Source organism: Phyllobates terribilis, unplaced genomic scaffold (assembly GCF_046119375.1).
Source record: "Phyllobates terribilis strain yellow unplaced genomic scaffold, ASM4611937v1 Scaffold_7__3_contigs__length_470593459, whole genome shotgun sequence".
Taxonomy (NCBI): domain Eukaryota; kingdom Metazoa; phylum Chordata; class Amphibia; order Anura; family Dendrobatidae; genus Phyllobates; species Phyllobates terribilis.
In genome coordinates this window covers 415,729,665-415,755,671 of record NW_027362767.1, presented here as the reverse complement: position 1 = coordinate 415,755,671, position 26,007 = coordinate 415,729,665, and the positions used below count along the sequence as shown (strand labels likewise).

At 43.4% G+C, this 26,007-nt stretch overlaps 1 protein-coding gene and 1 pseudogene across 1 annotated transcript; one reads left to right on the top strand and one right to left on the bottom strand.

Annotated features, from left to right (window-relative positions):
- The first annotated feature begins 115 nt into the window (after positions 1-115).
- CCHCR1 (coiled-coil alpha-helical rod protein 1) lies at positions 116-22,321 on the top strand. The gene is made up of 18 exons (XM_073641759.1): positions 116-317; positions 2,819-2,887; positions 3,232-3,430; positions 9,240-9,507; positions 9,927-10,102; positions 10,224-10,359; positions 10,436-10,549; positions 13,234-13,365; positions 13,455-13,565; positions 14,395-14,501; positions 15,072-15,184; positions 15,491-15,566; positions 15,968-16,098; positions 16,239-16,427; positions 16,520-16,621; positions 20,154-20,305; positions 21,284-21,416; positions 21,838-22,321. The coding sequence occupies exons 2-18, from the start codon at positions 2,833-2,835 to the stop codon at positions 21,927-21,929; spliced, it is 2,286 nt and encodes a 761-aa protein (XP_073497860.1). The 5' UTR covers positions 116-317; positions 2,819-2,832; the 3' UTR covers positions 21,930-22,321.
- On the bottom strand, positions 21,561-25,959 carry LOC141155106 (heat shock 70 kDa protein-like; annotated as a pseudogene).
- Between the last annotated feature and the right edge of the window lie 48 nt (positions 25,960-26,007).

Genomic DNA, 26,007 nt, shown 5'->3' with positions numbered 1-26,007 from the left:
AGAAACCCCGCCCCTCTCATCAGTGATTGGTCTTATTAACCACGCCTTTTATTCGACACTCTCATTGGTTGACGCATTTTAACCCTGCCCTCCTTTTTTATTCACTGCTGACACGTCCTTTTGAATAAACTTTATTGCTCAAGGAACATGTTGGTTGACAAATGGCTGGTGTCGTTGCTATCCTGGCAATTTGGTTGCTAAGGGGAGTGGAAAAAATAAAGAAAAAGTCATGGCGGCTGTTTCAGTTGTGGTTTCCCCGGGTCCACAGCCCGCCTGGAGGAAGTGTAATAACTGAGACAGGGCTGAAAGTGGAAAAGGTAAGATAGAATGCAGGTAAGGATGATATCGCAGCTGCTGGGGGACTACAAGTCCCAGAATGCCTCATTGCAACACTGGATGAGTAAATTAGGGAACTTGTAGGTGGCCAATGGCCGAATAACGCAAAAAGTCCAAGACTTTGCAGTTCCGCCGCCTGCCATGAGGCCGCACGGGTTTACGGCAATGGTTTTTGGTTGTTTGGGATGACGTGCGCTGAGGTGACGTCACACAGGACAGGAAATTTGAGGATTATCTGTCCAGATTCTGGCGCAGAAATGCGTCAGATATTACAGAAGCAGCCGGGAGGGTGGAATTTCACCAGATCTTCTCGTCATGCTCCGATCTGCTCCGTGCAAATTGATTTTCTCCGTTGACGTAACTATTCGCGGATCACACGATGTCCGCATGTGTCATTCCAGAGTCAGCAGCTGCACCAAGATCCCAAGGAGGAAGCAGCCTCCCGTCAGAGACATTCGAACCCCCCCATAGAAAAGAAAGGGGGTTCATTACCTTCCTGATCGCTGAACGAGCGCCATGTATGCTGTTTAGGAAGCCATAATGGCGGTGCCACCTGCTCTAGTAATCGCCGGGTGCTGGGACAGAGCTGGAGCTGCAGGGTCGTAGCTGATCCAGATCTGCTCTTCGGTGCAGGCAGGAAAGTGAACTTGTCCTGTAACTGGGGCTAAAATACGCTGACGAGCAAAAGGGTAACAACAATGTTTTGACTTTCAGACTCCATATCTCACCATCCACTATTGCTTCAAATGTGAGACTACCGTCATTTTACAAATAGTCATCTTGGCTATCTCATACATAAATTTGACTTGCATATAATTAGTTATGCAGAATCTTTTTCTTCGAGGATACTACAAATTACAACCCGTTGCCACATTCCCTAACAGCTCAGTGTGTTATTGGGTAGGTTCCCAAGTGAAAGGTCACTGGTTCGAATCGAGGAGCAGCCATGAAAAAGAGCAACAGCATCATCCGGCTCATCGATAGTGGTCTCTCAGCCAAGAAAATTGCGGAACTGTATCATGTGAGCGCCGTGACAGTTGGAAAAATACGAAATGAAGTCCGTCCATCCATTCAAAAGCCAAGAGGTGGACGTCCAGGCAAAATATTGGAGTCAACAAGTTGGCTCATCAGAAGGTTTATTAGTTCTTGTGCGACAAACACGGCAGTGGAGGAGGCTCGTATGCTTTGTAATAGTGCGATCACAGACATCCATGCAAGCAACATGCGATGCACTTTACACAAGAATGGTGGCCCGAAAAAAGGTGAAGAAGCCTCGACTTCAACATCATCGGCTCAAGTTTGCAAAACAGTACGAAAAGCGAACAGTAGAAGATTGGAAACGGGTGATTTGGAACAATGAGACTAAAGTCAATAGACTAGACTCTGATGGGTGCAAATGGGTCTGGAAGAAAAAGGAAAAGGGGGCTAACGAATCGAGAAATTGAAGGAACTGTGAAGTTCGGTGGAGGAAGCCTGATGATATAGGGTTGTTTCACAGCCAAAGGCATTGAAAACTTGTCCAGGATCGATGGTTGTCTCAATGCTGAGCTATATGTGAGTATCCTACAAGATGAGTTACTTCGTACACACGAGTACTATGGGTATGAAGAGGACAACGAAGCAAAGCATATGTTGAGGATTGACGAAGGAGAGGTGCTGGATTGGCCCCCAGAGTCCCCAGACCTCAACCCAATCGAACACCGAACACTTGTGGGTAGAGTTAAAGAAAAAACTGCATACATACCCAAGTGAGTCGAGCAGTATACACCAACAATCAAGTTACAGGGGAAATCAGTGGAGACGGGCGAATTGATCTGATTCGCATAACTAGGTGGCTGCCGAACAGGAGTCCTATGAACCGCCTCCTACATGACAACATCCTCAACTCCTTTTTGGATTAGCTGACACACATGACATCGCGCCATGCTGGCAAACCAAACGCTTGGGACATCACTGTGCAAGGGTCCTGCAAATTTGCTGATCTCTTGCAATCAGGAAAAAGAAAAAGTAAATGTTCATTCCTCCTCTCAGCCCCCTCCCCCCAAAAAAGGTCTGTTATAACTTTACGGGGAACAATGTACAAAATAAGTGAAATATAAGCTGGGAAATTAATAATAATAATAATAATAATAATAATTAATAAAAAAAAAAAGTTGCTCTCAGTCTGATTTGCTTTTTTGAACCCCGTCCTTGATGAATAAGACAACAAAAATAAAAAATGACGGCGTCCGATTATTTAAAAATAATTGTTATGGTAAAGGGATCACAATTAAAAATATTAATAAAAAAAAAAATGTGAAAAACTGACCGTTTTTTTTGTTTTGTTTGTTTTTCATGGTCTTGAACTGGTTAAAAGGATTGTCCTGTTTTGTCAGTCTGTGGGGTCCGTCATCGATCACTGGTATGGGGTAGTGTGTTATGGCTTACAAATGGAGGCCATGCTTTACACAGAGAGTAACACTTGTGTTCTTCGGTCCTGCAGTGTCCTGGACAGTGATGGAGAAGAGAAGCCTAAATCCACCGTCTACGTTCCTGACATCCAGGGGACCTGGTAAGATTGATCAGAGTCCCGGCAGCAATTGGCTGTATGATACCCAGCTAAGAGGTGTTCTCCTGCAGCGCCATCACAGGAGGAATGAAACATTACATTGCTTTTATTTTTATCTGTGTAATGAATGGGCTTGCCGGGTGCTCCAGAGCCATAGACGGGCAGTCTCCGCATCCATACTATGTATGATGGGCTCGGTCACATTCACGTGGTTTATGCCACTGATTTCATAGCTGTTGCCCCTGGCAGCCTTCACTCCTGAACAGTAACTGGACACGTTCAGCGCCATTTACCATTTGTCGGTATTCTCACGTGTGCTGTCCTTTCTACCCTCTTCTCCCGCACAGGTGTCACTGGACTGATCCCACCTTCTCACTTCGAGACCCCTCGCCAGCACTCCGCTCCTCCACCCTCTGCGCCCTTTCCAACACTACCATCTACTGAGCCCCAGGTTGTAGCAGAACTGACTAAAGAGCTGGCAAAGCTGAAGCAGGAAAATGAGATTCTGAAAAGAAAGCAAGAAAAAGGAGATGGTGCGAGGGCCAGGTACTTAAAGTAGTAGCTCTAATAACTGTGTCTACAACCATTTAAACAAATATGGGAGGTCGTTAAGAGGCTTAATTTTATAGCGCTGGGTTATTCTCAATGTGATTTCAACAAACTTTTTATAAAATCAATAGTACAGTCTTCTTTCTCCACTTATGGGACACTGCATTCTTAATTTGCCGTCCAAAAAGGGAAAGGAAAAAAAAACAGCTCAAATCTGTCAGTCAAAATAAGACAAACTGCCAGCTCACTGAGAGATCAGATTATAGCTGCCTATCAAAGTCTGTGGAGAGGGGAGGAGGATGGAGAAGCAGAGAGTTTACGCTGCTGCTTTCTAGTAGGTGTTTATCTCACCCTCGATCTGGGTTCATAGCTACACTGCTCTATATTGGTGTATAATATCCACCAGGCTGCTTCTGAACAAGTGCTACATAGAGACAGGAGAGCAGGACTCTCTAATGTTTGTGTGTGCGGTGTACACCCACTAGCTCAGAGACGACTAGAAATTTGAGAACGAACCTGTAGAGGGGAAAACTGCTGAAAAAATGCAGGATGCAAGTCATATAATGGTCAGAGATACTGTACACACATGATAGCTTATTCTGAACAGATCGTTGTGACACCGAGGTCCCCCACCGATCACAGGTCCTTAGCTCCTACGATGGCAGGACAACCCCTTTACGACCTTGGACGTATGAGTACGTCCAAGGTCACATCCCTGCACCCCATGCGGGCTCCAGCAATGAGCCCGCATGTTTTCGAGCACATGACAGCTGCTGAAGCCCTGCTGTGTGTAGCACAAGCGATCGGATAATCGCAGCTTCTAGTCTACCATGAAGTCTATTGAGGCATGTGATAAGTAGCAAAAAAAGTTTTTAAAATATAAAAGTACAAATCACCCCCCATTCGCCCCCTTCAAAATAAAACAATAATGAAAAAAATCAAAAATGCACATATGTGGTATCGCCACATTCATAATCGCCCGATCTATCAATATATAAAAAGAATTAACCTGATCGGTAAACGGCGAGAAAAAAATCAAAACTCCAGAATTGCATTTTTTTGGCCACTGCAACATTACAATAACAGGCGATCAAAAGATTGTATCTACCCCAAAATGGTATCAATAAAAACGTCAGTTCGGCGCACAAAAAATGAGGCCTCACCCGGCCCCAGATCATGAAAAATGCAGACGTAATGGGTCTCTGAAAATGGTGACTCTTCTTTTTTTGCAAATTTTGGATTTTTTTCACCATTTAATTAAAAAAGACCCTATACATGTTTGGTGGCTACGAACTCATAAAGACCTGAGGAATCATAATGGCAGGTCAGTTTTTGCATTTAGTGAACATGGTAAAAAAAATCCCAAAAAACAATTGTGGAATTGCACTTTTTTTTGCAATTTCACCGCACTTTGAATTTTTTTCCCCGTTTTCCAGTACAAGACATGGTAAAACCAATGGTGTCATTCAAAAGTACAACTCGTCCCGTAAAAAACAAGCCCTCACATGGCTATATTGACCAAAAAATAAAAAAGTTATGGCTCTGGGAAGAAGGGAAGCAGAAAACGTAAAAACCCAAGTTCGTAAAGGGTTTAAAGGGGTTTTCCCACAAACAAAAATTAGTTTTAATCAATAGATCTTGGAATAATAATAAGTTCCACAATTTGATGTGTTTAAATAAAATGTTCCTGTGCTGAGATAATCTTATAAATGTGCCCCTGCTGTGTACTGTGTAATGGTTGTGTCTGACCGTACAGGAACATGGTCTGATCATACCACATCTACTGGGCAGGAGAGGAAGCAAGAGTATACAGACGGGACAGCACGGGATCGCAAATGATTCTTTCTTTGAAGTAAAACATTGCTTAAAAACAAGCAGTGAAATGTTTTACCTCACAAAACAGAATCAGGTGTGATCCCATGCTGTCCTGTCTGTATACTCTTTTTCCAGGACATCCCTGCTGACAGCACGATAAGGCGGCCGTCCTTCATATCCTTGATAGGGACAGGAAACTCACAAGGGGTTAAAAGGCCTCTCCCTCCACCCCACTCCAGTGTTTTTCCTGTCCCTATCAGGGACGGACACAGGAGAGGACTCGCGTGTACCAGGAGCTGGAGTTCCTGAATCCGGACGCAGGAGGATCGGGACGGGATCCTCGCATTCCTCCCCTCCCTTCTGCCATGGTCCGGAGGCCAACACCCCGCTGAAACCAGGGGTCCCTCAGCCTTTATTCGGTAGGAGCAGAGGCTCTCGAGGAAGAACAGTCTCCTCCGCAAAGGGGGCTCTGGGTTCCGGCTGCTGCAGCCCTGCGCACAGCTCCTGCGTGCGCCGCAAGATGGTAAACGCAGCACTTCCGGTTACAGAGGGAGCGATACGCGAACCTCTAGTAACCGGTGTGCGTTTCACGGTGGAACGCACTTCCGGTTTCTTTGAAAAAATGCAGCCAAACTGAAAATTAAAGGGGAAACACCATTTTTTCTGACAATTCAGAGGAAGACAGGTGAGAAATGCTATTTAAAGAGGAGGATGGGACTAAGGTTATCAGTCAACCAGATCACCAGTAATGGCAGATCTAACCACTGGTCACTCTGATACTCCGGCTGAACCTCCAGTTCAAGTAGGTTTACTGAATAATTTCCCTCTTGTCACCTTTTCCCATCTGTCTGCGGTAGTAAAAAGTCTTGTGCTCCTTATCGTTTGTAGGACAAGGAGATGCCTAAAAAAAGACAAGCTGACATTAGCTCCTAAGAAAAGGAGATGCGCCATCTGTAACAAGAAGCTACCGGACACATACTGGAAACAGTTATGCTCTGCCTGTATTGAAAAAGTTGTTAAAGAGGAACATTTCTCCTTCATGTCCGATTTAAGGGCCATAGTAAGAGAGGAAGTGCAGAGTACAGTCACAGACTTAATCTCTCCGCAAGCTCCTCAGGGTGCGCCCCGTCTCAAGAGGCCACGTCAGGAGTTGGAATCCAGTTCAGGGGAGGAGGAGTTGTAGGATTTCTCTGACCCCAATCAGGACTGGGAAGAATCTATTGCAAACCCCCCAGAAGAAAAGAAAAAAAACTCTCTTCTCCTGGGAAGATACCGATACACTGTTGTCTGCAGCGAGGAATACTATGTAGATAGAAGACACTTACCAACCCTCATCTGTACAAGATGAGATGTTTGGGGGGTTGAGAACCCGCAGAAATAAGGTATTCCCCGTTAATAATCACATTAAGGCAATGATTCTGGAAGAGTGGGAGGACTCCGAGAAGTTAGTCATTCCCAGAAGCTTCAAAACTCTCCTGCCATTTGAACCAGAAGACCCCCAAAATTGATATCCCGATAGCCAGGGTAGCGAAAGACATCCATCCCATTTGAGGACTCGTCTTGTTTAAAGGATGCTATCGACAGGAAGGCAGACAGACTCCTCAAAAAGACCTGGGAAACCTCGGCGGCAATAATAAAAACCAATATCACATCCACTTCTGTTGCAAGGTCCATGAGAATATGGCCGGAGCAGCTGGGAGATCATCTAAAGAGGAAGACATCCAGAGAGGAGATCCTCGACTTCATTCCGCTACTTAGAATGGCAACAGGATGTATTGGTGATGCTTCGGCAGAGTCAATTAGATTTGCTGCTAGGAACAGAGCCCTTTCTACTGCATCCAGAAGAGCAATATGGCTAAAAACCTGGTCAGGGGGATAGCCACTCTAAAAGCAAATTATGTGCCATTCCCTTTTAAGGCCTCTGGGTATTTGGTCCAGTATTGCATGAAATAATGGAAAAAGGGGTTCCCAGAGGAAAAACCTAAGAAGGTGTAATCTTTCGGAAGCCACGTTACCAGCAGAGGTCAGAATATTATGGAAAAGGGAAGTCGGGTAGGTGGCGCTACCAGAAGGGAGGTAGATCGAGATATCCCCTTCCAGCTACAAGTGTTAGCACATGTAGAAAATGACGCCAAGAAAGTGGGAGGAAGACTCCAGCATTTCCACAGAGCATGGATGGAGGTTACCAACAGTCCATGGATTCTCCAATCCATTAAGCAGGGCGATAAAATAGAACCCGAACAGATCCCGCAGGGAAAATTCCACCTGACAACGACTCAGTGCCCTCAGGTCTCCAAAAGACTACTGATGGACGTGAAAAATCTGATAAACTCAGGAGCAGTGATACCAGTACCAGAGGCAGAGTGGTTCTTGGGTTACTACTCAAGTCTTTTTTCAATAAAAAAAAAAAAAACCCGGGGGAGATTATCGCACGATTATAAATCTAAAATCTCTAAACAAGTCAGTCGTTTGATCTCATTTTGAATTTTTTTTTAATCAGGTCAATGACTCCCCCTAATCAGACACAACATGGTAATGTGTACAATAGACCTCAAAGAGGCCTATTATCATGTACCTATTCACCATCACAGTCAAAGGTTTCTACGGTTCGCACTAATGGAGGGAGACACCATACTACATTACCAGTTCACTTGTCTTCCTTTTGGTAAATATACATGGGGCCGAGGAAAGACCAAACTGATGGCCGAAGCTATGGCGTTTCTTAGAGAACAAGGAATATTAATAATTCAGTATGTAGTCGACTTCCTTGTGTTGGCAGAATCTCCACAACAGCTAAAAGCCAACGTAACATCAACCATCCTGACCCTAAGAAATCTAGGATGGATTATAAACTGGGAAAAATCACACCTTATTCCATAAAGAAGAAAGATATTTTTGGGTATCCTCCTAGACTCGGAACAACAAGTGTCATTCCTACCGGAAAATAAACAAAGCGAGCTCCAGGTCAGAATCGAGAAATTCGGGAGGAAAATGGCAGTCTCCATCCGAGAATGTATAAAAATCCAAGATGGGTTACATCAGTAATAAGTCTGGCCTTCTCATCTGAAGGGAAATCTCCCTCCAGAAAATATTAGAGCCCATTCTACCAGGGCTATGTCCATATCATGGGCAGAAAGAACAGGAGCATCGGTGGACCAAATCTGTAAAGCGGCAACTTGGACAAATCTGAACACCTTCTGCAAACATTATAAATTGGACATTCTATCAGGTCAAAAAATGGCCTTCGGGAGAAAGGTCCTCCAGGCAGTGGTCCCACCCTAAAATGTATACTCTGGTATTCTCCTGATGGTGCTGTCAGGAGGGACATCCTGGAAAGTAGGCATTAGACCTATCGGTAATGGGGTTTCCAGGAGTCCCTCATGACAACACCCATTATTTCCCCTCCCTAAATATTCCAAAACGGCTATGTGAAGTTAACAGATTGTAGGAAGACAAAATAGTTGCATCCATCCTGGTGTGGTACTTGAAAAATCACTGGAGTTGGGGTGGAGGGAGGGGCCTTTTAACCTCTTGTGTGTTACCTGTCCCTATCAAGGATATGAAGGACGACCTCCTGATGGTGCTGTCATGAGGGACTCCTGAAATCCCTATTACCGGTAGGTCTAATGCCTACTTTTTGCTTCCTCCCCTTCCCAGGAGCTGTGGTATGATCAGACCATGTTCCTGCACGGTCAGACACGGCCATTACACAGTACACAGCAGGGGCACATTTATAAGATTATCTCAGCACAGGAACATTTTATTTAAATACATCCTATTGTGGAAATTATTATTATTCCAAGATCTATTGATTAAAATCAACTTTTATTCGTGGGAAAACCTCTTTAAGGCAATATATGAATTATATTTATAACCTGTATCTCTTCTCCCCTCCCCCATACCGTGTCCGAACATACAAAGCCTTTACATTATGCCATGCTTCCGGTTGACTGGTATTCCCATCTGTAACCACTTTTTCTTTTCCCTACAGGTCTCTGGATCGTCACCCATCGGATGCTGCACCAGCAGAGTCCAAAGCATTGGAAATTATTGCCCATCAGATGAAAGAAATCCAGAAATTGGAGAAGGAGGTTGCCATTGCTCAAGAAAAGGAGGAGGAAATGCTGAGAATGGCACAAGAGATGGAAGCTTTGAAGCTAGCCTGTAGAGAAGCCAAGGAGGCCGAAGAGAGGAGAAATCGAGAAGAGGAGAGGAAAAGGCAGGCGGAGAAAGAGGAGGAAATGCAGAAGTTGCAGGAGGCAAGTGATGGGGACCTAGGATATAAGATCTGTGGCTGGGCCAAGACTTGTGGTGCTAAAATGCCACTACCTAAATGAGGCCTTGTACTGATCGCTTTTACCAAGTGCAGGCGACTTTTCCAGGATTTAGAAAAATGGAACCAAAAACATGGAATAGAGGAAATAAATATATCCATCATTTTCCCCCAGAGCCTCCTCTATGATGGCGTTTGCTTACTTCTTGCAATCATAAGTAATACATAGCCAATCGTCAGCCTCAGTGGTCATGTGCTGTACATGCAAGCATCACCGCTGTGTCCAGTGATTGGCTGCAGTGGGCAAGTGATTGCTGCGGGAAATAAGCACACACTGGCAGGACCACAAGAGTTTTCTCAGTTATATTTATTTTTCCTATTCATCCCTTTGACTCCCATTTTCAGCTGCAGTCGTTGGCGGAGAGTCACAAGATGGAGTCTGACAAGTTGACGGTCCGAGTGTCCACCCTGGAATCACAGCTGCAAGAAGAACGTGAAGAGAAAACGCTGGAAGTGAAGCGTCTGAGAGAAGAACTTTACGTGGTTAATGAGAAGAGAGCAGCCGTGGAAGCGGAGCTCAGGTACCAAATGTACAACTTGCCCCATGCAGTTCTTGTAAATCCAATAATGGTCCATGAAAGTTGACATAACCTCCTACCATGGCCACAATTGCTATTAGTGCCATTGTTCTGTTATTTGTAGTCAGTCCCATGTAAAGCTGGAATCCCAGAACGCCTTAGTGCTGCAGCTGAGGACGTACATAGGGGAGCTCGTGCCGGATAATCGACAGGTGGAGGAGCAGAAAAGGGAGAAGACTGAGCTGCAGAAAACCATACAGGTGACACACGTGATTTGCGGGATGTATGTCTGTCCTCACAGATTTCTTTACTTCTTGTCCTTATGGTTCTTTTCAGCTTCTGGAGAAAGAGAGAGATGCTCTGCAGACTTCCATGTCACTCCTGCAGACCCGGTTGTCATCACTTACTCACATTTTATCCCTGCAGGAAAGTGATCTCTGTAGAAAAGCAGTAAGTACAACATCATTATTTTAAGATTAATTTGCACCATTTTGGGGTACATAAGGCATGTTTTTATTGCATTTTTCTTTAAGGATTGACGACATCTCGAAAACAGCAATTCTGGTGCTTTGTGTTTTTTTTTATTTTCCCTTTACGGCGTTTATCTTATGGGTTAAAAAATGTTATACTCCGATAGATTAGACTTTTACAGGCACAGTGATATTGAATATGCAAATTTAGGGGTAGGGATTGAGAAAAAGGAGGTAATTTTAATTTTTATGATAGATATAATTTTTTTTTTTTTAAATAATTTAGGCATGTGTGATCTGATGCTCCATTCAACTCCTGGATGTGATCTTGCTCCCATGGGAGAAGTAGTTCTTCATTCTCAAGGGGGGGCCCTTAGCCATCTAATAGTTATCAGGAATATAACTGATAAAGGAGTATTCCAGCCAAAAGAATTCATCTATCAGCCCATCAATGTATCGGATAGGTGATACTGGTCGGTGTGGGTTTCCTCCACTTTCCCCCCATGTTCGCAGTCAGGAGGAGTTACGTTCATCGGTAGGTTGTGCATGCCTACGTTTAGGCAGAAACTCCCCTTTTTTTTCCAATCAGATAATTTTTTATTGTGAAAGATATCAATATACATTTTAATTTTGTTTTTAGAAACAATCAAAACCAAATAAAACCAACACACAAATAAAAAACATATAAATCATTGCGAACCAAATAAAAATTGGTTCATATTAATGTTCATGGTAGGTATTATCATTCACTTACTACAATTTACATACATGAAATCATCTGACTGCTTATGTATTGCATTAAAATACAAAGAATTATAGCATTTACATATAATTATCTAGGGCCCATTTGTTTCCCAAAATCGAACACTTTGGGTATGCGCGTTAGGAACTTGAGATGAGTTAGGAGATTTTACAGGTTTATTATAAGGACCCTTTGTGTTTATTTCTAATGTAGTTTGCTCTGAGTTGTGGACTATACGCAGGACGTATTTGCAAAAATTGATAATTTTGATTTCCTTGGCTTATCCCTAGGAGGCATCACCCCTTCCACCTCTCATGAACAAATGTCGTGTTGCTGTATCTCTTAAATGTTGTGCTTTTTTTCTTATTAATTCATTTGTAATCCTGCCTGAAGGAGCCTCTGTGTTCTGAAAGCTTGCATATATATATATATTTTTTCTGGTTAGCCAATAATGATATCACTCCTATAATGCTTTTGTCATAAAAAGTATTTACATTGATTTTTCTGGATAACACTGTACCACAATATACAGCTCTGGCAAAAATTAAGAGCCCATTGAACAGTTTTGTATTGGAAAGCATGGCAAGACTGGTGGAAAGCATGGCAAGACTGGTGGAGAGCACGCCAAGACGCATGAAAGCTGTGATTAAAAATCATGGATAGTCCACCAGATATTGCCAAATATTCATTTCACAGTTAAAACATGAGTAATTTGAGGTCTGAAAGCACTGTTTCTCTGTTTCTTTTTTAGTACATTGTCGCTTTATCATTTGCTGCAAATAAATACAACATTTTTAGCTTTGAATTTTGGAGACATGTTGTCAGTAGTTTATAGACTAAAACAACAATGTACATTTTACTCAAAAATAGACCTAGAAAGAGAAAAATCAGAGAAAATGAAAGTTTTGCAGTGGTCTCTTAACTTTTGCCAGAGCTGTAATTTTTTTATTGTACATACTCACAAAATGTTTTGTCAATTTTTGTTAAGATTGTAGCCCTCTCTCATTTGTTTTTGAAGTTTTTAAATATTCTGTCACTTAGGGTATTTTTCTTTTGTTACAACTCCTATCTTCCAAATTGTTGAAGCCTTTTAGCTTGTATATCTCTGGCATGTTGTAGTTATACCATAGAGGTGTGTAGTTTTTGAATTTACTAATTCCCAGCATATTCTTGCTTCTATCCCACACTTTATATATCGGGTTTAGAGTGGGACAGTTTGGGACATTCTCTACTGACATTGGTAGTTTCCATTTGGTTCCTTCTCTGAGTAGTTGACCTGATATCCCATAGTGCTCGGTTGTTCCCCCAACCATGAAACTGTTGCATTTGTGAGGCCAAGAAGTAGATCCAGGCATTCGGAATAGCTAATCCACCATTTCTGCAGGGTCTCTAGTTTAATTCTGGCCTGTTTTATGGAAAAAGAAAGTTCTCTGAACAAGCTGCGCATTTTATAAAAGGAGGTCGTGAGGATCCATACTGGGGTATTATGTAGGAGATATAAAAGTTGAGGCATGAGAATAATTTTTCTCAAATTGCTTCTCCCGATTACAGACATTGGAAGTCGACACCAAGTGTCTAATTTAGTTCTGAATTTTAGCAATATGGCAGCCAGGTTAAGAGAATAGTAGTATTTCTGGGGCCTGGCGCTAACCACTACCCCAAGATATGTAAAAGTATTTGCTATGTTGTATCCGCGTATTCTCCATGGATAAATCTGTTGGTAACGGGTCTACGGGCATGAGGACTGATTTATCCCAATTAATTGATAATCCTGACCAAGTTCCAAATATTTTAATAAGATTCATTGCTGGAAAAATGGAGGAGACCTGAGAAGCCCCTTTAATTGTGCATCAAGGGAAGTGATAGTTGCTGTATTCATCCCCAGTCATTTCCACACTATTCATATATGTGATATTTTTCAGGATAAGCACTTGGATGGACAGAAGACGCAGCAGCTGCTGAAGCTCTGGAGGGAAAAGGTCTTCAGTTTGATGGTTCAGCTAAAGTCTGAAGATATCACCAAGGAGAATGATGATCGGAAGATGCAGGACAAGGTGAGCATGGTGGGCGCAGAAGTATGCCGGGGTAAGTGTTATAAGTCATTTAGTCATGCAGTTCTCAGTCGCATTGTATGTGTCGCCAGATCTGCGCTCTGGAAAATTCTCTTCAAGAAAGCAATCAACAGTTGGCGCTTTACTCGCACGCCATGCAAGACCGCACGGCAGAGGCGGAGATGGAGAGGGTCCGAAACAAAGTAAGAAAAGCTAAAGAGGGTGCTATCCTGATGGCAGATGTCAAGGAAAATAAGACATTTTGGCATTTTAGGTTTTAACATGTTCAATTTTTTCCCCTACTCTGCTGAGAGATAAGTCGCCAACAGAATCGTTAACGTTCGGCTGAAACTTTTTTCCCTTTCCCCTTTTCATATACAAGATCAAAAATGCAGCGACCCGATGTTGGACAGTCCAGAGTTCTCGTCGCGTGCTCTGGATACAGCTTTTTTTTCTATCTTTCTGCCCATAAACTTTTCTAAAGGATTTAAATGAGTTGTCTCATAATCTGGGTATCATTGCAAAGTGCTTGGAATAATAAGCAACTTTGAAATGTATTATTTCCTTTTATTGTTTTACTGCTCGTTGTTTAGGTCGCCTGCCACCACTGCAGTATATCAGTGATGACTGATCTAGTCTCTGCGCTTACAAGCTCTTTGCTATAGAACCTGTGAGTGCTGCTCTGAAGTTGGCTGGATCCAGCACAGCATCAGCGCTCCCTCACTCCTCCAGTACTGCAGAGGCGAAGGTACGTCTGATTGCAGCATTGGAGAGCGCACAGTTCAGGCCAGAAGCACAACCATGCCGCTGGTCCAAACTGTCAATCATTCAGTTGCACAGAGGAGTGTTGCGCTCCCTGATTAGCATCAGGGAACAACCCCTTTTAAATGCCAGAAGAAAATCAGATTATAAATACTTATAAACTTCATTAAAAATGGTTTGAAGTAAAACTCTTTTTTTTTTTTTAGCAAGGTTTTTAAAAATGCCAAGAAAATTAGTTTTATTTATACATGATAATGTCTACTTTTCTAGTGTTTACAGGACAAGATGACTTCTGCCCAAGTTACAGCCGCCTCTTTGTCCAGCCGAGCTGAAAAAGCAGAGCAGACCGTGCTACAACTAAAGCAAATGATAGACAGGTAGGAACGCCTCTCATTCTGACTACATGGAAGCCGGGCTGTGAAATATCCCAGGGGACAGAGCTAGTGCAAAGGAAGCTGTAACCTGTTCTTAAAGGGTATTTCCATGGCAGATAGCTATGAATTGGTCAGTGGGGGATCCAACTTCTGGAGTGCCGGAGCTGGCAGCATAGTGAACGGGGCCGGCCGCAGTCCCCGGCATAGCCAGGTGGCAGCGACCACAGCTCTGCAGCCCCTTCATTTTAAGGATCCTTGAGGGTCCCAGAGTTTTGACTTTTACTGATCACATGGTCACGGCATATCCTATTAATGAGCAATCACTTTGCAATATAAGAAGTGATGTCCGTCCTGTTCTCCCTGCTTGCTACACGCTTGTCCCATTTACATGGAATAAAGGACTGAAGTTAGAAGGTATGGTGAGTGCCGCACTTCTTATATTTTACATACATCAAGAATTTTTTTATTTACTCGTACATTTCACTTTTTTATTTTCTGCAATGTGGCAGTATTTATATGGACATTACTTAGAAGTGACTTTTTTTTTTTTATAAATGTTGATTGTGTCATCAGTTTTGTACAGGTTTTCTACACCCAAGAAAACTCCTTCCGGGGGGCACTGCAGCGACTGGTGACCCTGGGACAGAGGGTCTCATTTGCTACGAAAAGAGTAGACACAATACAGGGTAAGAAGGGGTTATTTTTTTTTTTCTTTTTTGTATTGGAAACAAACGGAGGGAAGAACCAAAGAGCTGACGCTCCACTCGTCCATCATACGATTCTGTTCCTGGCCTTCGCTGTGTTTTTAAAATTCAGGATTCGTTTCTTGTTATAGTAAATGGGTAAAGTAAGCTGATGCCATGAATCAAAAACTGTAAGCGCAGCATAAAATATACTCCTATACTAGATCTGAGTTATGGGAAAACTCACCAGAAAAAGGAGTGCAAGACCTCATTTTGATTTTTTTTTTTTGTATTGTAACTCCCTGTCAGGTTTGGTGGCCCAGAGACTGGCGCTGGTGAAGCTGAGACAAGAAGAACAGCCCAGTGACATGGTGACAGATGACATGTAAGTGATTTGAGTCAGAACTATGTGGAAGAATGATGCCTAAGCGGAGTCAGCTGCCGTATTATATGATGAAAATACAGAGGGGGGGGGGGGAGGTTGTGTGTCGGAGAACCAGAAGAAGACCCTGCCCACGCGTCGCAGCCCGAAGCACACTGAAGCACAGAAGACATAATTTTATGAAAACTTCAGAAGGTGAGTATTCATAAGCCAAGCCGATCCCTTCACATCAGGTATCAGATGAATCAGCATCACAGCGCCATTATGGCCATGCCTTTTGGCTTATAGGGCTGTCACTCTCAATGTGACGCTTTATTCCAGGCCCTGGTGCGGGGGACTAAAAATCAGGGCTGGGGTGACTGTAGTCTTTGCCCCTTTTATTAATTTGAATATTCCTTCTGCAGATGTCGTCCATCATATGAGGATTTAAGGGCTGAAGCGAACCAATTAAATGAGGAAAGAGACCGTCTGAGCGCAGAACTGAAGCGCAGCGCTCTAATCATCGAGGGTAGAGTGACTGAGGCCAGAGAGAAATGTAAGTAGGACAGTGGCAAAGAATTGTGCCGCTTTACATCCCTTTGGCCCCCTGTCAGATCAGTGGCATAAGTGAGGAATATGTCTGTGAACTAACAAGTTAATCATTTAATTATGGTTAATCATGAATTCTTTGTGCAGTGGAAGCGGAAATAGAGGCTGCTCGCCAGACCGCATCCCTTCTACGCGCCGCACTCCATGAGACGAAAGAGCGGGAGCGTGCCCTGAGTGAGCAAGTTGTGGATCTCGAGAGGAGACTTCAAGAAGCTTGTGAGACCACGACACGACTGCAAGAGCAACTATGCGGTCAGAAGGAGGAATATGAGAAAGGTAGAAAGAGGGGCCAGATGTTGGCATCTTTAGTACTGGGAGATGGCAGGTACATCAGGGGTAGAATCATGCGCGTGATGTGTTTTTTAAAGAGCTCCAGGACAAAGTGAGAGCCGTGGAGGAGAAGACAACACAGCAGCTGGCGCAGATGGAGAAGCATCTACATGAGGCCAGGAGAGAGCACACAAAAGCGGGTAAGTTTGTCCCACGTCACACATTAATGAGGGCCTTGTGAATGGGGCTAAACTTCACAGACCAGTTTGGTGCCATTTCTGGGAGAAGGCAGCGTAAGACGTCACATGCCGTACATCCAGGCATCACCGCTGAGGTTAGTGATTGGCTGCAGCAGCAATGTGAAAGTGACATTGACTCTCCTGGGCTGAGATGTAGCTGGATTGAATAGGTGAGTAACAATAAATCCCAGAGACCCCTTTTAATACCTGCATCATCTAATCAGATGAGCCAGAATTGTAGTAAGATTAATAATATTAACCCCTTAAAAGCCCAAGACGTACTAATGCGTACCTGCGCCCTGGGACTTAAGAGCCAGGTACGGAATAGTACATTGTCACAGCGGACACCCGGTGCTATGTGCTGGGAGCGGTCCCGCACCGCTCCCGGCACATTAACCCCCGCAAACCGGTGATCAAAGTCGATCGCAGCATTGCGGTGGCACAGGGAGGTGATCGCGATACTCACCTCTCCTGCCAGCGTCCAACACTGTCTGCCGTGGCTTCCCGGATGTTGCCATGACGACCCAATGTTGTCATGACAACATCCGGGTCAGCAGACATCAGGAAGATACTTTGGTCATGCGCAGTGCATGACCAAAGTATCTTCTGCATCTGCAGCGCTGACAGCCTGTATAACACAGGGATGGTGCTCCATCCCTATGCTATACAGACGATCAGAATAAAAAAAAGTGAATGTCCCATAGTGGGACAAAGAATAAAAGTAAAAAAGTGTTAAAAAATGTAAATTTTTTTTTAAAAAAATATGAAAAAAATAATCCACCAAAAATAAAAATATAATGTACCCATTAATAAATATTATTATGAAAAACAAAAGAAATAAAAGTACACATATTTGGTATCGCCGCGTCCGGAACAACCTGACCTATAAAACTGTCCCACTAGTTAACCCCTTTAGTGAACGTGGTAAAAAAAAAAAAAAAAACGAAGCAAAAAACAATGCTTTATCATACCGCCAAGCAAAAAATGGAATAACACGCAATCAAACAGACGAATATAAATAAAAATGGTACCGCTGAAAACGTCATCTTGTCCCGCAAAAAACAAGCCGCCATACAGCTCCATCAGCAGAAAAATACAAAAGCTATAGCTCTCAGAATAAAGCGATGCAATAAAAGCTATTTTTTTCTAAAAAATAGCTTTTATTGTGTAAAAGCGCCAAAACATAGAAAAAAGTTATAAATGTGGTACCGCTGTAAACGTACTGACCCGAAGAATAAAGCTACTGAATCAATTTTACCACACGCGGAACAGAATAAGAACAATTTAAAAAAAAAACAACAATTCCTGAATTGTTGGTATTTGTTTATTCTGCCTCCCAAAAATCGGAATAGAAAGCGATCAAAAAACATCACATGCCTGAAAATGGCACCAATAAAAACGCCAACTCATCCCGCAAAAAACAAACAGTCACATGACTGTCGGCCAAAATATGGAAAAATTATAGCTCTCAAAATATGGCGATGCAAAAACTAGATTTTACAAAAAAAAAAGCGTCTTTTAGTGTGCGACAGCTGTCAATCATAAAAACCCGATATGAATCTGGTATCGCTGTAATCACACCAACCCGAAGAATAAAGTCGTCTAATCACTTATACCGCACGAGGAACGGCGTAAAAAATAAACTCTAGGGTTAGGTTTGTGATGAGGTTAGGATTTTTTTCAAAAGTTAAAGAAAAAAAAAGATGACGATATGGCGACTAGTGTTGAGCGCAAGTGCTCACTACTTGAGTTTGCATCGGGTGCTCGGGTATGCACTAAGTATCGCGGGTGCTCAAGAGACATGCTCGAGTCTCCGCCCCATAAGCTTTGATGGCGAAAAAAACTCGCGGGGATTGCCTGACATGCACAAGCGATCCCCGCGTGTTTTTTTTTTGGGTGCCTAATAACCGTGAAACATGCGGGCAGGGACTCGAGCATGTCACTCGAACACGCACGATACATGGTACCTGAGTACCCAATGCAAGCTCAAGTAGCGAGCACTTGCACTCAAGACTAATGACAACTTATTCAATATGATGACCTAATGTTATCAAATTCTGTGACGTATCTCTGGGTTCAAAATGTTCACTATACCCCTTGATAAAATCCTTGAGGGGTGTAGTTTCCAAAATGGGGTCACTTGTGGGGGGTTTCCACTATTTAGGCACATCAGGGGCTCTCCAAACAGGACATGGCGTCCGCTCCCGATTCCAGCCAATTGTGCGTTCAAAAAGTCACACAATGCTCCTTCCCTTCTGAACTCTGCCGTGCGCCCAAACACTGTATTTTACACACACATGGGGTATTGACGTACTCAGGAGAAATTGCACAAAAGTTTTTTGGGGTCCATTTTCTCCTCTTACCCTTGTGAAAATAAAAAAATTGGGGCTAAAACATCATTTTTGTGGAAAAAGTAAATTTTTTTATTTTCACGGCTCCATGTTATAAACTTTTTTTAAAGCACTTGGGAGGGTTCAGGGTGCTCACCACACATCTAGATAAGTACCCTGAGGGGTCTAGTTTCCAAAATGGTGTTACTTGTGGGGGATTTCCACTGCTTAGGCACATCAGGGACTCCCCAAACGCAACATGGCGTCCGCTAATTATTCAAGCAAATTTTACATTCAAAAAGTCAAATGTCGCTTCTTCCCTTTACGAACCCCGCCGTGCGCCCAAACAGTGGTTTTTCCCCACGTATGGGGTATCTGAGTGCTCAGGGGAAATTGCACAACAAATTTTGGGGTCCATTTTTTCCTGTTACCCCTGCGAAAAAAAAAAAAAAGGGGTCTAAAGTAACATTTTTGTGAAAAAAGTTAAATGTTAATTTTTTTCTTCCACATTCCAAAAATTCTTGTGAAGCACCAGAAGGGTTAATAAAGTTATTGAATGTGGTTTTGAGCACCTTGACGGGTGCAGTTTTTAGAATGGTGTCACTTTTGGGTATTTTCTGTCATAAAGACCTCTCAAAGTGACTTCAAATGTGATGTGGTCCCTAAAAAAAATGGTTATGTAAATTTTGTTGGAAAAATGAGAAATTGCTGGTCAGCTTTTAACCCTTATAAAAAAAATAAAAATTGGGGTTCCAAAATTGTGCTGATGTAAAGTAGACATGTGGGAAATTTTATTTATTAACTCTTTTGTGTGACATATCTCTGATTTAAGGGCATAAAAATTCAAATTTTGAAAATTGCAAAATTTTCAAAATTTTTGCCAAATTTCCGTTTTTTTCACAAATAAACGCAAGTGATATCGAAGAAATTTTACCACAATCATGAAGTACAATATGTCACGAAAAAACAGTCTCAGAATCAGGGGGATCCGTTGAAGCGTTCCAGAGTAATTACCTCATAAAGTGACAGTGGTCAGAATTGTAAAATTGGCCCGGTCATTAACGTGCAAACCACCTTGGGGGGGGGTAAAGGGGTTAAAGTATTCTCTAATAACAGAGTACCTTTACGTACTCTGCCCTAATTACTGCTTCTGCTCTTTCCAGTTGTGACGTTGAGACAGACTGAGCGCCAGATACAGCGAGAGAAGACCCGGAGCCAAGAAACCATAAGTACTTTAGAAGACGCGGCTCGAGTACGAAATGAACAACTTACCCGGCAACTACGAGAGGCGGAAAGGGATAAAAATCTAATGATGGTGAGTTTCTCAAATCTGTATATTGTAAACATACCATAAATATACCTCCAGGGACCATGAGCCAGAAATCAGTCTAATAACATTGGTAAACTGTCACAGGGATACCGCGACATAGAGGGGCCAGACGATCACCGCGTCTGGTTTCACAAACTCCTGCACTGGTTACAAGTATTTCACCATCTTATTGCTTTTCCTTGCTAGCAGTGCAAGGGTTAATCTGTTCAGTTGAAGCTCCTGGAGCTTTCCTATCTGGATTATCTCAGCTGTTCAGTGTTGGCCACTCCCCTCTGCTATATATGCTCACCTCTGGCACTTTAAGATTGCCAGTGTTAGTTCTTACTGCCTGGTGTGGAGTTGGAGTTATAGTTTGTGGTTGGAGTTGGCGTTTGGAGATTTGTTCAGGAGATTGTTGCTTGGAGTTTTGTTTGTGTGCAAATCCCCATCCTCCTATTTGGTTTGATTTTGTATAACTGTTATTTTCTTTTATCCTTGTCGGTCTTCCCTTGTTTGTCTGGTTAGTGTATTCCTATACAATTCAGCTTCCCACCTACCTGGTAGGTGGGAGGGGTGTGGACAGATAAGGGTTAATTTAGGTGCTTAATAAGGCACGTCAACTCTGCATCTCCAACTTCAGGAGTAATCCGGGAGACAGGGATAGACCAGGGCGCCCAAAGTTCTAGGGACCTGGTTAGAGTCCACAGTCCCTAGGTACTGCGTGACCTAAACCAATTGAAATAATAATTTGGGAATATTATTGTGATAATCATCACTTAAAAATAAAAGGGAAACTCCACCTCAATGTACATATGTTTTATTGACACTCACAAGGTTCGTCAAACCGTGTTGCAAAGTGACTTTGCTAATTGGAGAAACGAAAATCACAACTAGCATCATGCTATCTATCGTAGTTTTTCTTGTCGGTATATTCTACATTGTTAAACTAGATTAAAAATGGAGTTTGTGCATTTGTCCTTCCAGGCAACTCTCCGGCAGGAAGGATTGTTTGCCTCATACCAGAAAACCCGATTGTCAGCCGTTCAGTCCATAGATACTGGAAACGAGAAAGTACAGAGACGGGAAGAGGACGTCAGTTGTACTCCAGGTGTCAAAGGTGAATTATATATGTATTTCTGCAGAATAAATACCACTAGGAAAAAAAAACTAACCTGGTTGGGCCTACATACTGTAAACATACAGTGCACACTTCAGGGCTGTTTTTATGAGGGATTTGTGTGTGGCGGGGGGGGGGGGGGGGGTGTCTCAGAATCAGGACCCTCACTGGTCAGTAGCACCTGGAAAAAAACCCACTTATGATAGATAATTCCCATGCATATAATGAGTGCTGCTGTCTAGAACAAAGGCCTGTAGGCAAAATGCTGAAACAGCCAACTAGAAAGACACACAGGCAGTGACCATGTGGTCGAGACCTTGGTGTCTTCACTCCAAGAAAAAGCTGATTGTCTGTGTTTTTGAAGTTTTTATCTTGGTATTGTTTTTTAAATTAAAGTTTTTCGTATTTTTTCTTTACGTAGCAAAGATATCCTGCATGCTGGCCAATCTACAAAGCCTTGGAGCCACTGTGCTTGCTGATGACGTGGATGATGATGAAGACTTTAGCCACTAGGTGGTGGTCACAGCATAGAGGAAATGAACTACGTGTAAACTTAAGCCAGCTCTTGGGCACACAAACATCAGCCGCACACAAACTGGGCTAAGGGGGGAAACTTCTGTTATATTTGATATGTTCAAGATGCAGATTAACTGTAAGCCATTGGCGAGAACACGGTTGGGATAAAATTGTGGACTGCTTATTGCACTTTCAGTGAAGACACTGAAAGTGCCCGTAGGAAAACATTGAAATTGTGTTAATCCTTCGATTTGTACCCGTGATTTGTGTATGGCAATGTCACTCCAGCTTCATCCTACTGGTTATTGTGAATGATGGATGTAAAGCCATGTAAATAAATATTTATTTTAATAAGGATTGTGAAATTATTAAACATCCATTCGAATGTTCTTTCCTTGAATGTATGGTTGTGTTCTTCACAGCTGAGAACCGTGGGGTAAAAACCAATTGCCGTTTTAACTATAATTTGTAGTTGTTTTTTTGATACATCCCGGGTTGCGGCACCCGAATTATACAGGAATTTGACGTGATAGGTTTGTGTATTAATCTTTGCACATGATGTCCTCAATGGCTTTTTGATTTGCATAAGGAATGTGATACCTTCAGCCAATTTAGGCTAGGTCTACAAATCACACTGACATTTTATGTAAGGATTTGCTATGGTGTCGCACTGTGATCTGTGACACAAAGTCGGAAATGTATACAAATGTTTTGGTTTTTCTGGCGCAGGTCACCTGCAACCCACTTTCCATAAACGTCAATGGATAGCCCAACTCACTTCTCAATGCGGAAGTGATAAGTGTTTGATTATCCCTTTCAGACTTGTATAAACACTTCTTCCACTGACATCTATTCCTTTTCATTCCCCCAGGTATATGAATGGTCATGAGGAATAACCCACTGCCAGACACTTATGGACTGCCCCATGTCCCTGAGAACATAGGATCTGCTATGTTGGAATCCAACATACCCCATTCTTCCCACTCTGAAGCGTTAGCTGCCCATAAGTCTTGACACGCTCCTGTTAGACGTTAAATGGTTGGCCACTTCTGACAAAATTAGCTGGTTTGAATGAATTCCCGGGAGCCACATTCAGCCTCTGATATCATTGTATTCGGCCCCTAACCATCCAATCACATGTTTGTGTGTTGTTGCTGCTAACATGTATTTTCCAAGCCACAGAGAAGAGTGGCACATTGGGTGGGAGAAGGGATGGGTAAGTACTCAGGGTGCACGGTGTGTCCATCTCTGGCCCCACCCTATGTAGCCTGATCAGAAGTCTTCTTCGGTGGTACTCCAGACATTAGATAAGATCGCCATCTTTATGCTATCACTGCAATAGGAAAAGCCCCTTATACTGAAAAAGCCTTTACGATTTATACATTTAGTAACGGTATTAATGTGCACATAAAACACTTATCAGGCATAAGATAACAAAAAAAATGTATTACTAAAAATTTTACAATTCATTTGATTACTTTCAATGTGTAGTATCTTCCACACTGTAACCAGCAATATCGTAGTGTATGGATTTCTGAAAATCTACTGTTATGTCAAAACTCCAGAATTGAGATTCTTGAGATAAAGATCAGTCAGGCGCCAACCACTCATCAGCAAGTCCGTGTCTATTCACTTTATATCTGGATCTTCACATAACAGTTCTTAATACACCTCCTCAATGGTTGGCCCAGAACTGCTAACCTGTCTGGCCTGTGCACCACAGCTGGAGCTGGCTATTTCCCCTGGCATACCTCCCTGGTACATCTTGGTGATGACGGGTTGGCACATCTTCTCCAGCTCCTTTTGTTTGTGGGTATATTCTTCTTTCTCAACAAGTTGGTTCTTCTTCAGCCAGGTGATGGTCTCCTTACACTTGTCTGAGATTATCCTCTTTTCATCATCACCCATCTTCCCCTTTGTGTTCTCATCTTCTACCATGCTGTTTATGTTGAAGGCGTAGGACTCCAGGGAGTTTTTGGTAGTACTTTTCTCTCTCCGCATATCATGAGCTTTGTATTTTTCGGCCTCTTGCACCATATTCTCGATCTCCTCTTTGCTCAGTTGTCCTTTGTCATATAGTAATTGTGATCTTGTTCTGTTTGCCTGGGCTCTTGTCCACAGTGGACACATTAAGAATACTGTTAGCGTCTATGTCAAAGGTCACCTCGATTTGGGTTACACCTCGTGGAGCTGGAGGGATTCCACCAAGGTCAAATTTATCCAGCAGGTTATTGCCCTTTGTCAAGGCTCTCTCGCCCTCCTCGTACATCTGAATGGGGACATCAGGCTGGTTGTTACTGTAGGCGCTGAACACGGGCCTGCTTTGGTGGGAATGGCAGTGTTGCATTTGATGAGGACTGTCATAACTAGTGTTGAGCGAGTATGTTCTATTAACCCTTTCGCCGAGTATGCTCTTACACATTCCTCACATGTAATAAAACTGTTAAACAGTTGCAAATCATGCACAAGGGAGCGATTCAACCATATCACCGAACAGCTATAAATACTCGGAGCTCGGCCCGAGCATACTTGGACAGAACATACTCGCTCAAAACTAGTAGTAACCCCTCCAGCTGTCTCCAGACCCGAAGAAAGAAGAACCACATTTAGAAGAAGATCCTGCACAATCTCAGACTTGTCTCGCATGAGGATGGCGGTCTGGACAGCAGCCCATAGCCCACAGCTTCATCAGGCTTGATGCTCTTGTTCAGCTCTCGTCCATTGAAAAAGTCCTGAAGCATCTTCTGCACCATGGGGATACGCGTGGACCCCCCCCTCCACACTAGGGCAATCTCGTGGATCCAGAATTTGTCCAGCTTGGCATCTTTAGGGCTTTCTTGACAGGCTCCAGAGTACCATGGAAGAGGTCAGAACACAGCTCCTCAATGCGGGCTTTAGTGATGGAGGTATTGAAGTCACTGCCCTCATAAAGGGAGTCAATCTCGACGATTGCCTGGGTGCTGGAGGACAGAGTGCGCTTGGCCCTCTCGCATGCGGTTCTCAGTCTCCTCAGAGCCCTCTTGTTTTGGCTAATGTCCTTTTTATGTTAGCATTTGAATTCTTCAACAAAGTAGTTAACCATTCTGTTATCAAAGTCCTCTCCACCCAGATGCGTGTCACCCGCTGTGGCCTTCATCTCAAAAATGCCCTCATCAATGGTGAGGATGGAGACGTCAAGGATGAGGACGTTGCGCTCATCTTGGGATCCCTTATCCAGGCAGTAGGCAATGGCGGCTGCTGTCAGTTCATTGATGATTCTCAGAAAGTTGAGCCCGGCGATGACACTGGCATCTTTGTGGCCTGGCGAAGGGAGTTAAAGTAGGCTGGCACGGTGATGACGGCATTGGTGATTTGATGATCTAGGTAAGCCTCTGCCGTCTCTTTCATCTTCTGTAGGACCATAGAGGAGATCTCCTCCGGGGAGAACGTCTTCTACTCTCGTCTATACTCCACTCTTATTTTGAGCTTTCCCTCATCGCTCACCACCTGGAAGGGCCAATGCTTCATGTCACCCTGAACCACAGGATCATCAAACCTTCTTCCAATCAGCCTGTTGGCATCAAACACCGTGTTCTGGGGGTTGAGTGCCACCTGGCTTTCCGATCAGTCTCTAGGTATCAGAGAAGGCCACGAAGCTGGGGGTGGTGCGGTTTCCCTGGTTGTTGGCGATGATCTCCACCTTGCCATGCTGGAAGACCCCCACACAGGAATAGGTGGTGCCCAGGTCAATGCCAGTCACCACTACTATAGATGCCATCTTCTGTCAGGATAAGTGTGCAGTCTGGAGAATCAGGGCAGGTGACACAGCTCAGCCAGGGAGACTCGCAGCTCTTGTATCACAATGGGACAGTTCAATAACTGAATCCTCCCTACTGCTCGGCTCTCAATATATGTGTAGGGTGCAGACACATCACAACTCTTCTAACCAATCAGAAGGCGGTGCTCAAACGCTCCCGACGTCGCTAGGCAACTTTCCCGAGTGTTCACAGCAGACCCAGCCAATCACCGAGCAGCTTACCTCATAGACAACAGAAAATATTCGCGAGCGTTGAAGCGGGTTCTAACACTCGTCCAA

What these genes read in the sequence shown, in the direction of transcription:
- CCHCR1 (XM_073641759.1), top strand. Translation starts at nt 2,833, where the DNA reads ATGGAGAAGAGAAGCCTAAATCCACCGTCTACGTTCCTGACATCCAGG. An exon ending in GAAGGAGGAATATGAGAAAG is followed by an intron (nt 16,428 to 16,519) that starts GTAGAAAGAGGG and finishes TGTTTTTTAAAG; the next exon opens with AGCTCCAGGACAAAGTGAGA. An exon ending in GAGAGAGCACACAAAAGCGG is followed by an intron (nt 16,622 to 20,153) that starts GTAAGTTTGTCC and finishes TGCTCTTTCCAG; the next exon opens with TTGTGACGTTGAGACAGACT.